The following is an 18,524-nucleotide window of genomic DNA, read 5'->3' as shown; positions in this document are numbered from 1 at the left end:
GCCCTTCTCTCTGTGTAAGACAGACAGGTCTAACCAAGTAACACTAAGTATTCGGCCTTTCAAATACTTCCAGTAAACTGTCAACTGTCGCAATGAAAGCTGCCATTGGTAAAACTCCCCTGGGCACTGCTCGGTCTCCATGCATACTGCGTTTTTTTCCTTCTGTAACATTACCTTTTTCTCACCCACCTGGAACACAAGGCCCTTCACATAGCATTGCAGAAAGGCTTTCTGCTTCAGAAAGGAAGCTACTTCTCTTTGGCTGGTTGTACGCTTTTCCCTCTCATTCTCAGTTAAATACCACAGGGAGGAGGGTGTTCAGTTTAGGCCGTAGAGGCAGCAGATACATGTCTTACACCTACAGCTCTTCTCTCGTTATCTAAGTGCGAAAGTGCGTCTCCACAGAGGTCAGTGTCTTCTCAGCCATCCTCTTTGTGGCTATGTATACTCACATATGTTTTACCAGTAGGACATCAGCCTTTCATACAAATTTAAAGGCATTTGCCTCTAGTCACGCTAGGAAACTAAGCTGAGCCCTTCTTGTCGTTCGGCTGAAGACGAAGAGTATTTCAGAACTCTGCAACCATTTTCACACCCTGCTTCCTCTGGTGGTGACTCTTTGACAGAGACAGTACACCATTAATGAAATTCCTTTCGTCTCAGTTTGAGAGGACAAAAATATTTACTGTTCGGAATACGGGCCTTTTAATAGTGGAAATGCTTTCTAGCCAACTCAGGCTTACATCTCTTACCTGAAGGCAGCTATAAACTAAGCTGAGGAAACTGTTGTAGTGCAGGCTGTCAGACAAATAGTAGCCTGTTTCCGGTGTGACCGAAGAGTTTCACGTGGTGAATCAATACAGTGTGTGAAATTTCAGATATCTGTCATGCATCCGACTACCCATGGCTCGCAGGATACAGATTTCACACAGTGGTTGCTTGTACCAGCTACCCTAAGACGAGTGCATTTTTCAAGTGACTTCTCTTATCTTGCTTGGCTGTCCCTTTAACAGGGCTCCCCATGCACTTGACTTCCATTTGATCATCCACCTAAGGAAAGGTCTCTGCACCTAGACTTTCTCTGCTATAGACAGTAAGCCCTACTCTCCATGGAAGAGAAACAGGTCTAACCCGGTAACCCAAAGCCTCTTCCTACGAATTGTTTTCACAAACGGTTTCACTTGCCATTTCATACCACCCTTGGCAGTGCTCAGCTGAAGATCACCAGACCTCTCTAATTGCACTGGGTATTCCATCTTCCTAATACTACTCTTCACTGAAACGTCCGTGCCTGTCCTTGGTACACATGGGTGTGAAGAAAGGCCTTGTACATAGGAGAGGAATCTGTTTCTGCTAGGAGGGGTGAAAACTTGTGTCTTAACCATTCTTGGTCAAACACCTTATGGAGAAGCATTTCAACTGTGGCCCATATAAGTCTCGAAAAGACCAGTCCTTCCCCAATGCCTTCATCTCTTGGTCACTGGCCTAAGGTCAGTCTCCCAGTCTTTGGTATGTTCTCCCGTTCCTCCTAGTAGCTTGCAAAAATCCGTATGTTTTACCCAGTAGGATGCAAGCCTTGCAACAGTGTTAAAGGCATTCATTTCTAGTCACTCTAGGAAATTAACCTAAGTCCGTCTCTTCATTTAGCTGGAGATGCAAGAATATTGCCGAGCTCAGGAACAATTCACGAAGTCCTACTTCCTTTGGGAATGATTTGTTTTGTTTTTTTACAGAAAAAGTACATCATGCCTGAAATTCCTCTCCTCTCGCTTTCAGAAGACACATAGGATTACTGCACAGAACACAAGCCTGTTTAGGCAGTGGAAGTGCTTTCTCTCCAAGTCACCTTTGCACCTCTTAGCTGAATGCAGTTGTAAACTAACATGGGGGAAAAAGTCGCACTGTAGGTAGTTGTTTGAATTACAGCTTCTGAGTTCGAATTATGAGGAATCATGCTTCTCTTGCTGTATTCATGTATGTCTGCTTAACAGCCCCAAAATACATACTGCTATATTTGACTAAAGATGGCCAGTGTAGTTCGTCATGTTTGTCTTTCTTCAAGATTCTGATATTCACCTTCTGTAAGCTTCTTGCTGTTCTTCTCCCACAAATCGGCCCTGGTATTGATTGGTAAGTGCACTTGAATCTGGACTCTTTCTCCTATCCTCTGCCAACATAGGCATTCAATGTTTAATGCAAATATAATCTTTATCAATTGACACCCAGAGGGATTTGCTTTTGTAGCATACTTCTCAAGATGTTAGACAAGTGCTGTATGTTTTCAACCAGCGCTGCCTGTGAGTACAAGATCAATTTTCTCTAACTGCCAGTCAGAAGACTTAACAATTTGCCTGTTCTTGTGAAGGCAGGGAAATTTTGAAGAAGAGTCACTTTTCATTTGCTTCTTGATCTGGAAGTGGAGCTTCTCACTCCCCTCCTTGCCCCTCAGATAGAACAGTGTTAGCCTCCATATTCATAGACCATTTCCTCTGCTTAAAATCCCTCCTTATCTCCTAAATTCATTAATCAACTTGAATTCACTTTCTCTGTGAAAACTCTTTAGAACCTCCAGGAAGAATTTTTCTCTCTTCAGAGCTTCTTACTTTGTATTCCTATAGAGAAATTCTCACAGTGTACAGTCATTATGTGTTTACCCAGCCTTCTAGCTCTCTCTAGTCTACAGGATCCCCAGGCAGGGACGTAGTCTGCTTTACCCTTGGAACTCACCAAATCTGACCCAAAATGTTATGGGTATACTTACTTATTGAATGAATGAATAAAGGCAAAGTTTGGAAATGGAAAGAGTAGTAAACTCAAAAAAGTTTGCTAGGCAAATACTTCTGTGGTCAAATACATATTAGAAAAGTGAAATATAGTGAAAATGTTACATAAGCTACTGAAATTTTGTGTGTTGGAGTGTTTTCATTTTCTTGAGTATCCATGAGCTTTTATAGGAATGTTTCAAAAATTATTTTTCAGCTTTAAATGCTATTTGTTTATTCTTGATTTCATTCATTCATTCAACAGTTATTTATTGCAAACTATACATCAGAAAACATCATGCTATTAATTCAGGTTTATATAATGTTATTAACATATTATACTGAAGCTACCTGAAAATATTAATAAAGTGCATAATATTCTGCTGCTTAACATAACAGTGGAAAGACATTGTGCCTTAGGGCTTGTGAGAAATTAACTAGTTCAGGTTAACTGTCTTATCTACTATAGCTACGTATGGCATAGCTTTTATATCCTGTATTAATTATTTTGAATTAAGTTAAAAATAAAATCTAGTGGGTTCTGTAAAAAAAGATAGACTCTTTCCTTAAAGGCTCTTCTTATTAATATCTTTTTGAATTTTATTTTCTTAAGCCATATCTAAATGAAAACTATATTAGCCAAATGGATGAAAAAAATGAACAGAGCATTTTGAATGAATATAACTATTTCAACATAAGCAAATTAGTACTTCACATATAAGGAAAATGTGGACATTGTCCTTTCCTTGTGGACACAGGTACTATGATGGAATCATATTTGTTGATTAATAACTTATATGGGTCAGAAAGTTAACAGTAAGTGGTGAATGAAAAATCTTTGATGCAGACATCCAAAAATGTTTGAAAACATCAAAGTTAAGCAAATGTTGATCAAACTGAGTTTTTCAAACAAGGACAAGTTGCGCATAAACTGAACGTAGTATTTAAAAAATTGCACTGCACGTTTTGTTAAAAGCATAGGCTGTTTTACACTAAATTTCGTATTTCTTGTTATGCACATTTGGTTTTTCAACACATTGATGTATTAAACTTATATCTCAATGTGAATTGTTTATAAATAATTGTTGAACAAGTGAAAATAAATTTCAGAGTCGGGAAAAATACCGGCAACAAGTTTAATTACTTGTCAGTGAATAATAACTGCATTCAGACAATTTAGGATTGAGCTTCTTTTAAATTGAAAAAAAGTAGAAATCCTTGTTATTTTAAAGTCTTTAAAGTATTTGTTTAAGGATTACGTATGCTAATTAAGTGGTGTTGATTTTGGTTACCTTATCAGCACACAGTCCTCTGCCTATTAGATCATTTTGTGGACTGGTTTGATTTTAGCCAGATTATCCACTGAGTACATATACAAAGCGGGGAACTTTACATTAAAGAAACACTCGGAATGGGTTTTCAGCTGTGTCGACAAGGGATGACTTCTATCCAGGCCCTTTGTGGCTGAGTTGCACAAAGAGAGTATCTAACATTGACAGAATGCAGTCCCAGGCACTCTTCCAAGTATTCCATCTGCATGATTTCATTCAGTACTGACAGCAACGCTATTAAGGTGGCTATTAATATTATTATCTTTATTTATTTATTTTACAGAAGAGGAAACTGGGGTGTACAGACGTTAACTTGTACGATGTCACACGGACAGAGGGAGGTGCACCAGGATTCAAACGCGCAGTTTGACTCCTGAGCCTGCAAACGTCTCTGTCTTGCTATTCTGTCCCATCTGTCAGTGCACTAGTCCGTTAGTACACTACTACGATTCACAGAACTTCATGTCTGTAACAACTGTGGCAAAACGAACGATGGATGTGCTTTGTGCGGCTGAAGATCCTAACGCCACTGACAAGCGCCAGCTCTCAGCTCGCAGGTGGGAGCTGGACAGGTCCTGTCTCCTAGGTAATGACTGAAGCACAGGCGGCCTATAAAGCACCCTTCTCCCCAGACCCACAGGGCTGATGTCATTTCCTTCGTTTGGGAGGTCGCACCAGTGACACAGCGGGCTGTAGGGCGGTGTTAGGTACCCGAGAGACCTGCGGCGCGGTATGTCACTTCCTCCCGGAGACGCTGTTTCCTAGCAACCGCTTCCCACCTGCGTTCTTAGTACAGCCTCCTCGCTCGCTGCAGAGTTGGTCTCAGAGAGCAGCCAGGCGCAGGCCCAGTAGAGGGGCCAACAGCTGGTTCCTCCGGTCGCGGGGAGACTTCCGCAGGAATGCAGAGTGAGTACAGACCGCGGGACTTGGGGGTTGTGGAGAATCGGGGCGGAGGCGGCGCTCGGCTGTGCACCGACCTTGCTAGCGGCGGGTGCTCGGTCGGCGACACGGGGCAGAGCGGGCAGGGACAGGGTGCCACCTGGCCGGGCCGGAGCAGTCCCCCGCCCCGCTCTGCTGAGGGCGGCGGGGAGGGTGAGCAGCCTCCGCCTGGAACACTGGAAACGTCCACAGGACCATTTAACAGAGATTTTAATGCAATCCATCGCAGAAGCTTCCTTTTTTTTTTTTTTTTTTTTTTTTTCTCGGTACGCGGGCCTCTCACTGTTGTGGCCTCTCCCGTTGCGGAGCACAGGCTCCGGACGCGCAGGCTCAGCGGCCATGGCTCACGGGCCCAGCTGCTCCGCGGCATGCGGGATCTTTCGGACCGGGGCACGAACCCGTGTCCCCTGCATCGGCAGGCGGACTCTCAACCACTGCGCCACCAGGGAAGCCCTTCTTTTTCAACAATAGTATTTCAACACTTGTGAGAGGGAAGAGTGGCTGGAAAAATATCACATTTATGATCTTTTTCTTTCCCAGCACTGTATGTAAACTTTTTTTAAAAAATGGTGATGTTCTTAGTTATGTACACTAATTCCCCTATCTATGAACCTTCAAGTTGCGAACTTTAAAAGATGCGAACCTGCGTTCTCACGTCCAATCACGTACGTTAGTTCACGTGTATGGTGTACGCTGTCACGTGTGTGCGTCCTCTACAAGTGGTTGTACTTTTGTGTACTTTACAGTACTGTATAAGGCACAGTAGTTCAGTATCTTTATTTCAAGCCCAGGATGCCCGGAAGCAAGAGGGTAGATAGAATTGAATGCAGCCAGGAAGCGGAATATGTGCCATCAACGTCAGGCATGAGTGAAATTGCAGCTTGCCCTCCGTCTCCTATTGCTGACAATCCTTCAACTCTGCCATCTCCCATCTCCTCTCCCTCCTCCAGTCAGTAACTCTTCTTGCCTGTTCACCTGATGCCGGCGCCTATATGCTAGTTTTTGTACTGTACTACTGTTGGGTACTTAGGCTCAATTTGTTGGACTTATGAACAAATTGGACTTACAAACACAATCTCGGAATGGAACTCATTGGTATGTAGGGGACTTCTGTACTTCAGGGGTCCCCAACCCCAGGCCGCAGACCCCTGTTAGGAACCAGGAACCGGACCGCACAGCAGTGGGTGAACGGCGGGCGAGTGAGCGAAGCTTCATCTGTTGCCCCCCATCGCTCCCCATCGCTTGCATTACCGCCTGAACAATTTCCCCCACCCACCATCTGTGGAAAAATTGTCTTCCACGAAACTGGGCCCTGGTGCCAAAAAGGTTGGGGAACGTTGCTGTACTTTATGCTGACAATCGTCTTCTTGGTAGCCTTTTAAATAAGTATGGCTGTTTTGTAGGCTATATTATACTTTTTGAATGGAAGAGAGGTGAAAAAGTTTCTATTTTGATTGGCAACAACCTATTGCACTCATTTAAATGAGTGCAATAATTGTAAAACTTATTTAGGATAATAACGTAATTGTAGAAATATTTTTGGATAACTTCAGTTTGAATTTTATTTTTCTGAAAACAAGTTTGATAGTAGAATTTGCTTTTTCTTTACAAAAACTCTGTTTATTACTCTGCTACTTAAAAGTGAAGATATAGCTCAATGTTCATATGATGCTTTTCTGGTTTTTGTTTGGCTTCGGGGGCAGGGAGGGAGTACTAAGTGTAGTAATGGAAATTCTCAAGCATGCAAAAAAGTCTGATTTGTTTTTTATATATTTCAGCCACCATCAGAGGTTGAATTATCCCTATCATTTGTTAGCCATTTTATAAAATTAGAGAATTAAAATAAACACTATGTCTGATGAAGTTTTTAGCACAACTTTGGCATATACAAAGAGTCCAGAAGTCACCAAAAGAACTACTTTCCAGGTAAAGTATTTTTATTTTGAATAATTTTAAAAGGTAAACACTGTATTGGGAATATTGGACTTGAAAGTGCTTCTATTCAATACAACAGTCCTGTGTAAAGCTGGAGTAAATCTATGTTTCTTTTGAAATTTTTCAGATGATTGTATTTGGGCTCCAGTATTACCAACTCTTCTGTGTGGCTTTAAGACTACCAAACTAAACTCAATACTAGGTTCTTAGTATATTAAAAGTTAAATTAGCTTTTAAAAGTTGAATAGCAGCTTCTAATTGCCATTTTCATATAAAAAATGTTTTTTCCCCCCTGGTGTAACATTATAACATTTAGGCTTTCTCTGTCCAGTCACTACAATTTTGAACTCAGCCTCTAAATTTGCAGTATTGATTACATCTGTTAACAGCAATATGCTGAAACAAAAGATCATAAAGAATACCAGTTTCTTCCATAATGCCAATTTATAATGAACCCTAAGTTGAGTCCTTCAATTCATTTGCTTGGTGTTGTCTGTCTTCTTTAATTTAACCCAAAGCTCCATGAGGAAAGGAATTGTCTGTGTTGTTCTGCATTGAGTCTTATGGGTTGGGTGCATGGCATAAGGTAGGCTTTCAGTGAATATCTGTTAAATGAATGAAACCTAAGTTTTAAGGCAGTTATTAATCAAGCATTATTTGTTTAAAGAATTAATTCAATATATGAGACCTCCACATTTGGATAGAAATTGATTTCAATTATCTCATTTCAGGATGAACTAATAAAAGCAATTACAGCTCGCTCAGCCAGACAAAGAAGTTCTAAATACTCAGATGACTTTGACAGTGATGAGACTGGTATGTGAGAACATGGGAAAGTAAACCACTTCTCTTATTTTTGCTTCTTTAGTTAGGTTTAGCCCAACCCTGCAAAAAAATCACTATGTTAAAATAATACCTATGAATTCACAGGTTTTAGATATCCAACTTTTTAATGAATAAAAAGCCACTCTTAATTTTAAAGAAGTTGTATGATTGTCCTTGGTTTTTTTCTGAATGTGTGTATGAAAATAAAATTTAACTGACAGCAGATTTGCTTGTTTGTGGTAAACCATATTGTAGATAACGAGTTCATCTTTAAGGTCAACCCTATGAGGTAATAACTAGGGCCCATAGAACTAAACTTTGTGCACGTTAGGATCACTTTTATAATGCTTTTTATAAATCAAGGGTTTTTTGGCTATGAAAGGGAATCAGTTTAAAAAACCCAGTATATCAGTACTGTATGGTTAATTTGGTTTCTTTTGATTATGTAAAATATTAATATTTTACATTTCAGGATAAACATACAAAATTCTAAACTTGAAATTCAGTGTTTTATACTTTCAGTGAATAACTCTCAATGTTCTCTGTAAAAGTAATCAGAACAATAGTTAAATCATTGCTTTATAGTTCGGTTAAGCATTCTTTATTATTCTTCTCATAGTAAAATCTAATACTGTGATATGGATGGAATTGCATTTCCAAAATTTTTATGAAAAAACATTATTAGCAAATTCTTCCATTTACAAATATTGTTGATTTTATGAAGTTTTTGAAAAACAAAAGAAAAGCTTTACAGTCCAAAATCTAATTTAAATGTCCCTGGCTGATTATTACTTTGAAGAAATTTTGAAGGAGTTTTCTCAGAGCAAGCACAGTGCTTGGCTTGACAGACTATTCATACTCGATAAGTATGTTTTGAATAAATTAATGAAACTGAAATTTTTATTTTACTAATGCCAATAAAACCTGCCAAAGTTCGCTGTTTTTTAGGGCTGCAAATCTATTCACAGTTGTAAATTCATTTCCAGTCTTTAAGGTAATCTTTTTGATTGATGTAATCTTTAAAACTTTAAAATACGCTATTGAAAATATTTTTTCTCTTCTATTTTTCAGTTTCCTTAGGTGATTTTTCTGACACCTCAGTAGATGAAAATTCATTTAAGAAAAAGATTATCATATATCAGATGATGAAGAAAAGAATTCTCCAAAACTGTCTTTTTTGAAAACCAAGAAATCAATCAATGATGTGAGGAAAGATGAGCCAGTAGTCTCTATCAAAAATGATGAGATGGCACCTGATGGTCGTAAAGGCATGATTGTAAATCCCTTATCTGAATCTCAAAATAAACAACAGGAAGTTGAAAAAGAGAAAATTAAAATGGAAACGAAACCTAGAATTCTTCCAATCAAAAGCGTATCTTCAGGTAATTTGTTAGGTTACTGTAATTGCATTTCTTGAAAATTTATTTTAAGATAATCACAAAATACTTTATATGGTAGCTAATAGATTTTTTAAATTATTTATTTATTTATTATTTATATTTGGCTGCGTTGGGTCTTCGTTGCCGCTCACAGGCTTTCTCTAGTTGTGGAGAGCAGGGGCTACTCTTCGTTGCAGTGCACAGGCTTCTCATTGCAGTGGCTTCTCTTGTTTTGGAACATGGGCTCTAGGCGTGCGGGCTTCAGTAGCTGTGCTGCATAGGTTCAGTAGCTGTGGCTCACGGGCTTTAGAGCACAGGCTCAGTAGTTGTGGTGCATGGGCTTAGTTGCTCCGTGGCATGTGGGATCTTCCCAGACCAGGGATCAAACCCGTGTCCCCCACATTGGCAGGCGGATTCTTAACCACTGCATATGGTGGCTAGTAGATATTTAAGAAAAAAAAATCAGACTTAACCTTTCAAGTTTACAGATATAAATAAAAATAATAGAACCATAGAGAAAAACCATAATTCTGATGTCCAGTTGTACGTTCAGTTTTATATCTCTGCTAGTGCCTGATAGCTGGCCAAAGTACCTTCAGTCATCCACAGCTGTGGCTCCAAAGCTCCTGGGTCCAACCTTGCTTAGGCCTGTGAGCTCCAATTTTGTTTTTAGCAGTGGAACTACAATGGAATCCTTTCTAATCCATTTCACACTCCAGACATCAGGGTTATAGCAGCATTGAGGCTAGTCCTTAAAACAATAATCATTTCCATACAGCCATTTGCCAGAATATTTGTTTGGCATTTGTATATTTGAAGGGGGTGGTGGGGGTAGGTGTTGTTGTTGTCATTGTTTAAGCCTCCAGATTTTCCTTAAGAAAAGAGAATCTCCATTTGGTTTCTCTGTTCCTCAGGAAAATCCACTAAAACTCAATTTTCTGTGGGGATGTTCCTGGTGTGATTACAGTAGTTTCTTCACAGTTCTACTGAGCTCTGTGCATAGTGCAGCAGAGATGGAGTGAAGCAGGCACCAACTGCTGTGACATCCCCTGGGCTGTCACGCAGAAACAAGGGCATAGAAGTTTAAGGATTTGGAGTCTTCCAGTCTTTTTATGTTCTATAGAAAAAATAGTAGTTGATGCTAACCTTCACAAAAACCTCTTTCCTTCATATCATCATTAAATATGGTACTGGTAAGTATTTCATACTTTACATAATAGCACTGGTAACCTTAGGCAAAGCTATATTTCAGACACTCCTTTTTCCACCCCCACAATTCCATCCACTTTCAAATGAGGAGAAGATACAAGCAAGCAGGGATACTAGGGGAAAAGCTACTGCAAGTTAATTATGTGTGACCTCAGCCGTAGGGTAAGCCTCACTGTCTTCATGAGGAGGGGGAGGAAACCTGCTCTCCTTTCCTACAGAATTGTTTTAAGAATCTACTGAAGTATGTCTCAAACTATAAAATTCTACAAAAGTGTAAGCACAAGGCCTAATGGAACACAATTAACTTGCTAAAATGTACCTTCCCAGTGTACTGAGTAAAATCAAAAATGGAGAGAAGGGAAATGTAATCAAAGAGTGAATAATCCATTATATCACCATTTCCCAAAGTATGTTCCACAGTTTGTTCATTGGTATTGAGGGGAAAACAGAGTTATAGGAATTTTAAACCAATTTCTTTATGAACTTCTTGGAACTGTTAATAAAGACATATGCACGGTGAATCTTCAGGAAAGAATATGCAGTGTTTCCTAGTCTTAGTTGAGTTTAAAAACCTATTTTTATGGATTACGTTTATCCTATTTGTCCTGATTCTAAAAAGCTTTTCATTAGGTTAATAAGAAAATGTGAGCATATTATAGAAGCTAAAAATTAGTCTGATATAGATAGAAGTATATAATTAGAACTTTATGGTAGATAATCAGCAATAATCCACCCATTTAATATCTTTTTTAAAACCTGTGACAAATTAAAATAACTAGAGAAATACTGTATTTTGACCACAAGATAGCTCAGGATTCTAAATGTGCAATACTGTAGTTTTAAACAATCATTAACCATTTGCAATTCAGTATATGTAGGATAAAAAAATTACCAAAACAAGTAATCATTTACATTTGATTGTAAAATAAAACATTTTGATAATGTATAGATGTATTTTTTTTTTCTTTCTGAAAACTTGATGATGCTTCTGGAAGTGGAATTTTGGTATAAAATATATTAAAATCATTATTCCTAGGTTATTCAAGTTGAAGAAAATACTTGAGGCTGCTGGTTAGTGCCTGGCATGTAGAATTAATTAAGTATTTGAATGTTTAAATGTATAATTCATTCATTAAAGAAGGAAAGTGGTTAATGAGCTTAGCTTTATTCTTCTCTAAATTTTTAGACTTTTTTTTCTTACAGAGTTTAGAACTTAATATTTTTAATGTGGTGAGATATTGCTGAGTATCACTTAATGCTTTATAAAAATATTAGAACCTGAAAGTTTCCCTTGTTCTTGCTTGTCTGCTGTAACTAGTACAATAATCAAACTCTTTCACTTTTATCAGGTAGTGGTCACATTGGTAGTGATTGTAGAAAGTAATTTTTACAGGTTATGCTGTTTTTATTTTAACTTTAAAGCAGGAGAACCTTGACTACATTAGCATTGGAGTCTGGGTGCTCCTGCTTTAATCCCACAAACTAGAGTTTATGACTATGGGCACATGACCTCTTTGTTCCTCATTTTATTTACCTGTAAAATGGAGACAATATTTGAACCCCCACTAGGGGTTTGAGGCAGTTAAATTGAGTTCATGTATTTGAAGTGCTTAGAGCAATCTTGGCATAAATTAAGTACTCTATAAATGCTTTTACTATTCATTTTATTATTCAGCATTTGTTCATAAGCAGATCATTTTATTTATCCCACATATTTATTGTGGGTATGATATGTTTCACTGTTACAAGCACTGTGATAGTAGCTATCACTGTGGCATTGCAAAGACCTAGTACCAATCCTCCAATACTGTCTTAGTCCGTTCGGGCTGCTGTAACTGAATACCACAGACTGGGTATATTATCACCAACAGAAACCTATTTCTTACAGTTCTGGAGGCTGGAAGTCTGAAATCACAGGGCTCACATGGTTGGATAGGGCCCTCTTCCGGGTTGCAGGCTTCTCGTTGTATCTTTATGTGGTGCAAAGGGCAAAGGAACTTTGTAGAGCATTATTTTAAGGGCATTAATCCCATTCATGAAGATTTTACCCTCATGACTTAATCACCTTCCAAAGGCCTCACCTCCTAATACGTCACTTTTGGGGTTAAGAGTTCAACATAAGAATTGGGTGGAGACACAAACATTCAGACCATAGCAAAGACTTTACAATTTGGTGGGAAGGTATATAAAAGGTATAGTAAGAACACAGGAAAGTGGGCATCTAAATTTACCTGAGGGCATCAGGGAAGGCTTCCTAGAGGAGCTGGTGTCAATAGCTATAACTGACAAATAATAATACCTGTAGTCAGGACTCTCAGATGCAAATGACCCAATTCAAACATCAGTGGAAAGAGTTTATCCCTGTGTTGAGCATGGATGTCAGAAGTCCTTGCTTTAGGTGTGATTAAGTGTAGAGAATCGGTATTTCTATATCATCAGGATTCTCTCTTTTTATTTTTGTCCTCCCTCCCTGACCCTCTCATTCTCTCCTCCTGCACTGTCACTGCCCCATTAATTCCATCCCTTGGTCCATTTTTCTGTCATTTGGTTTCTTTGTCTCAGACAGCCCTTCACTTGGCAGCAGAGAATGCCACTAGTAGTCTCTAAATCACATCCTTCCAGCTCCATGGCCTTAAAGGCATATCCACCAACTCCAAGTAGAAAAATCCTGACCTCCTGACTGCCTGCTGTGGTCAGGGGAAATGAAGTTTCTGTGATAAGCTGCACAGGAAGGAGAGGGCTACATCACATGCCCATCATTCTCACTGAGGTATGGAGGAGATATTTATTAACCCACAGAATCACATGGGTAGAAAGGAGGAGAGGATACCCAAAAAGAAAACAGGAGTGGTGGAGAAACCAGAACAGGAAATGTCTATACAATCATTGATATTCATTGAGCACTTCCCATGTGTCAGGCACTGTGTTGTGTGCTTTGTATGTATTATCTTACTCAAGTCCCATGAGAACTTTAGCAAATCTTAGCTAATTCTACCTATAGGAAAACTGGGGTGTGTGACGGTTATCTGATTCGTGTAAGTTTACAATGCTAATAAGTGTCAGAACAAGATTCAAATATGAAATATCTGAAATAGGCAACCCCATACAGAGAGTGGGTAGAATGGTGGTTATGAGGGGCTGGAGGGAGAGAGAAATGGGAGTTGCTAGTCAACAGATGTAAAGTTTCAGTTATGCAAGATGAATAAGTTTTAGAGCTCTGCCTTTTGGCATTGTGCCTTTAGTTAATAATACTGTAATATGCACTTGAAAATTTGTTAAGAGGGTGGATCTCCTATTAAGTGTTATTACCACAATAAAAAAAATGACTCAAAACCAGGCATTATACAATATTCTGCTTAAACTGAGATTCCAAAGACAGGCAAGCACTTTTCAGGAGGAGAAACAGGAAGTGGACATCCTAGGCAGCGGGAGAGCTTGGGTGGCAAGCTCTGGTGGCAGGAGGCATGTGGCACAGCTGCAGAAGGACAGTGAGCCCAGCATTTCAGGACAGATTACTAAGTGGGTGTGTCAGTGATGAGGCAGCACAGGTAGCCAGAGACAAAACCATGAAACATTTTATATTGTTCAGAGGCAATGAGCTTTTTATTCTGTAAGACTGGCTGATGGGGAGCCATTGAAAAATTTTGTGGAGAGGAGTGATGTGATCTGACTTGTGTTTTATAAATATCACTGAGGCAGTAATCTAGGCAAAAATGGATGAGGAACTGAGAGTGGGGATGTAGAAAGTGGGATAAATGAGAGAGAAATTTAGCAAGTAGAATGGGTAGGGTATTGTGATTCTTTGGATTTTGAGGGAGGAATCTAAGATGACTCTTGGATTTTGGATTGGACATTTGACCAGAGTTTAGGACATACCTAAAATTGGTAATGAAACATTTATAGTGGTTCCAATTACCTATGGTTGTAGAATCTTCTAGCAGGATTTATAACTCGACTTATAGATAAAAAGGATAAAGGTATTAATTAGTTCAGTTTTGAAGTTTCATCAGAAGAATACATTGGTAGAACAATGGAGAGATGGATATGTATAACAGGTAAAATTTAGGGAAAAGTTCATGGAAAATGTTTCTTATCATGTTTTGAGGGCTGGAAGTATCCAGCATTAGATTGTTGTTTTAAACTTAGAAGTGATGAAATAGTAACTGAGAAATTTTAATAACTGCTGGAGAGGTTTTATGGACTCAGAGAACAGCAGCTCACAAGTTATCCAGTTGTCTGTTCCTCCTTCCAGGGACATTTGGCTTTTCTACTCCCTGTACTGACATCATCTTTATACTTGTAACAGCACTTACCTTTGTCTTATAATTTTATTTGTTTAGAATCGTCTTCTTTCCCAACCTCTAAAATCCTTGGACAGGGCCATTGCCAGTGTCTTGATTCTGCGGTCCATTAATGTGAGTGATGTGTATGGGGCCTGGCAGCAGATACTCAATAAAGGTTTTGATGGATGAACTGCCTCATTTTTTAAGGCTGAAACTGAAGCAGTTTGGTTTTGTTTGTTAAAAAAAATTTTTTTTAATACTATGAGAGTTGATGAGTTTACTCACAAAAGTGAAGTGTACTAGTTACTTCCAGGATGGCAGCCATTAAAAAAAAATTATTTGATTATGAACTATCGCCTACTTATACTTTCTGGAGTTCTGTGTAGAGAAGGGTGTGGGCTTCTTCTAGACTCTCCAGGATAGAAAGCCAAGGTGCTTGGGCACAGGAGGGAAGTGTGGTGGCACCTGCGGTGTAGGAGAAGCCATGGTCATTTAAAAAATGTATTTTTTAGTGTATTAAATTGTATTTAATGCATTAAAACATTGTATTTTTCTGCAGAAAATAACAGCAGCCTTGAAGCAGACAACCACTTGAAGCCTTCACCTCGGCCAAGGAGCATGTTGAAAAAGCACAGCCACAAGGAGGAGAAAGACAGGCTAGGAGAAGACAAAGACACTGCCCTCCATGAAGAATTAGAGGCATATTCTGCACCTTCATTCCTCCCAAGGCTGAATGGCAGACAACCAGAAGCTGAGAAAAATGCATTCTCTGAAAACCTTGACCCTGAGGTTAGCACTACTGCTAAACTGTGTTTCTAATTCAGGTTTTTGCATCTGATTATGAGAGAAAGAATATTTGTGTGTGAGAGTGCATGTGTGTGTGTGTTACATGATTTCTTCAGCAATTGATAAGGAAATAATTTTAAGTCCAATAAAAATATATTTTATTGGATCTAAAACTCAATTGTAAGATATAGCAAAAAGACAGCATTATTTTATGTACTGCTAAGAAAGAAGAAAACTGCTAAACTGTAACATACAATGCATCCAATTTCAGAGAAAGTAAAATGTGAAAAAAACTTGCCTTTTTGAATCTATGCAACACTTTAATTGCAAGAGTTTTTATTTACATATCTTTGAATTGTATAATTTATGGCCAGTGTCATTTTATTCATTTGGTTTTAATCACTCAACAAATGTGTACTGAATGTTCACAGCACAGTCCTATATTTTTTGGGATATAACAGAAGGGATGTAGATGTGATCCTTCAGGACTTCATCAGGAGTTTACTGTGTATTGTTATTAGGGAAGAACACTTGACCGCCTGTGTTTACATTTCACTATGGTTAGAGAAGTTCCACCTCACATTTCAGAAGGGATAAGTATGGGAAGAACATTCCTCCTCCACAATCTGCTTGAGCAGATCAGAGAAAAGGAACTAAACAGTACTGGCTAAGCTTCTTTCTTCTTCTCCTGACTCCTCTGTGTTACTGATGTGAGAAAAGATCTGCTCCCTGGGAGGTGGTACAAAGGCAGACAGAGGAAGTCCTTTGTATCACAACTAAACAGAAGAATCTCTCCAATTCAGGTCAGAAGTATGAGCACAGTAGGCTCTGATTCCACTCTTATCCTGTAGGTTAGCTTTACCAGAAAAGCTGGCAATTTGATATAAGTCTGCCTGACCTCAGTGTGCTATGTCCTAATTTGTTCTGAAAATCAGGTGAAGAGAGGGTGTTATCAAAACCAAACAATTATTTTATGTTTAATAAAATCATCTGGTCAAGTGGATATTGTGTTAGTTCACTGTAGCTGCTGTAACAAATGGCCACAAACTAGATGACTTAAAACAACAGAAGTTCTCTCAGTTCTGGTGGTCAGAAATCCAATATCAGGGTGTGAACAGGGCTATGTTCCCTCTGAAGGCTCTAGGGAAGAATCCTTCTTTGCTTCTTCCAGTTTCTGGTGGTTGTCAGAAATCTTTGGTGGTCCTTGGCTTGTAGCTGCATCACTCCAGTCCTTGCCTCCATCAACCCATGGTCTTCTTCCCTGGGTCTCTGTGTCTTCCCTCACTTTTGTCTAAAACAAGACACCAGTCATTTGATTAGGGTCTGCCCTACTCCAGTAGATTCTCATCTTAACTAATTCCATCTGCAAACACCTTATTTTCAAATAAGATCACATTCGGAGATTTGGGGTAGACATGAATTTTGAGGGAACACTATTCAAACTGGTAGTGATACCTAACTTTAATTGCTCTTTGTGATGTATTCTATATCCCTTGATTAAAGAAAAAAGTATTCCTAAACTTTTTAAAGTAACATTATATTATGACAGAAAATTTAATTGAAAAATATCTACCCATAATCCCATCACCTAATGACAACTATATTCATTATTCTTACTCCACTTTTGGGCTGTTTTTCTATACTTGTTTTTATAATATTTGTCATCTTAACATTCACAGTGTTTTGTATCATGCTTTTTGGTTTAATCTCTTAACATTAGGTCATGACATGTTTCCATGTTGCTGGGTGATCTTGAGACTATGTTCACCTTAATGACTATAACATAGCCCATATTGTAGAGCTATTATCTTTGTTGGGTATATTAGATACTTCTGTTTTTAATAGTCTAAATTTTCCTTATTCCTCATTATAAAATTTTCCTGACCATGCTCTGAATGTTCTTTAAGCCCACATTTTCAGGGATTTCCCATTTATTTTTTGTCCAACCCTTCTCTCTCCTATGTCTATAATCTTTGGCTCCGGAAGAGTCTATTTTCATCCCCATTCAACAATGCTGAAGCCTCTTTAACTTTGTATAAGCTTTCACATGACACTGCACTTCTCTCCCTATTGCCTTACCTTCCTGCAAATGTCACAGCTGGGTATCGAAAGGATGACATTTTCTTTCTCGCTACAACCTCACTTCCCACCTTTCATTTGTGTGTGCGTGTGTGTGTGTGTGTGTGTGTGTGTGTGTGTGTTTGTATGATGATATATATCTATGTTTATATGTTAAATTAACTCATTATTCCTGGGATAAAATCTAGTCCATCATAGTAGACTATTTTTGTGTGGGATTTGATTTTTTAATATTTTGTTAAGACTTCTACATCAATATTTATGGAAGTTGACTATAATTTTTTCCTTATAATGTTGTTATCAGGTGTGAGTATCATATAAATTGGGGAATGTCTCTTCCTCCTTTATTTTCTAAAAGTTTGTTTGGTATGAAACCAAAAGTTTAGTATCATTTTCCCCTTAATTGAGAGAATTCACCAGCGAAATTATCTGGGCCTAGAATTTTCTTTGTGGAGAGGTCTTTGACACTAAGTTTGATTTTTTTGGGGGGGGGGGGCGTAAATATTTGGTATCCAGATTTTCTCATCAGTTTAGTAATTTGTGTCTATTTAGAAATTTATCCACTTTATCTGAGATGTTGAATTTATAAAGTTGGTTGTGATATTCCCTTATCCTTTTTTTTTTTTGTTGTTGTTTTTTTTTTGTTTTTTTTTTTTGTTTTTGCAGTACGTGGGCCTCTCACTGTTGCGGCCTCTCCCATTGCGGAGCACAGGCTCCAGACGCGCAGGCCTAGCGGCCATGGCTCACGGGCCCAGCCGCTCCACAGCACGTGGGATCTTCCCGGACGGGGGCACGAACCCGTGTCCCCTGCATCGGCAGGCGGACTCTCAACCACGGCGCCACCAGGGAAGCCCTCCCTTATCCTTTTGATGACAGTAAAATTATCATGACATTCCATCTTTCATTTCTAATATGTAGTTTGTGTTTTCTGTCTTTCTTGTTAAATTTTGATAGACATTGCTCAGTTCTGTTAAAACTTTAACTCTGTTAAAAGAA

At 38.7% G+C, this 18,524-nt stretch overlaps 1 protein-coding gene across 1 annotated transcript in view; it reads left to right on the top strand.

Moving 5' to 3' along the window:
• Positions 1-6,883: 6,883 nt before the first annotated feature.
• The window catches only part of LOC136123412 (microtubule-associated protein 9-like), a 31,049-nt gene continuing 19,408 nt past the window's right edge, over positions 6,884-18,524 (top strand). Inside the window, 5 exon segments of the mRNA XM_065877609.1 lie at positions 6,884-6,958; positions 7,699-7,783; positions 8,864-8,914; positions 8,917-9,174; positions 15,223-15,452. Of these exon segments, the coding sequence (XP_065733681.1) occupies positions 6,884-6,958; positions 7,699-7,783; positions 8,864-8,914; positions 8,917-9,174; positions 15,223-15,452 (699 nt within the window).

Source organism: Phocoena phocoena, chromosome 5, assembly GCF_963924675.1.
Source record: "Phocoena phocoena chromosome 5, mPhoPho1.1, whole genome shotgun sequence".
NCBI lineage: Eukaryota > Metazoa > Chordata > Mammalia > Artiodactyla > Phocoenidae > Phocoena > Phocoena phocoena.
This window is presented reverse-complemented; position numbering and strand designations above follow the sequence as displayed.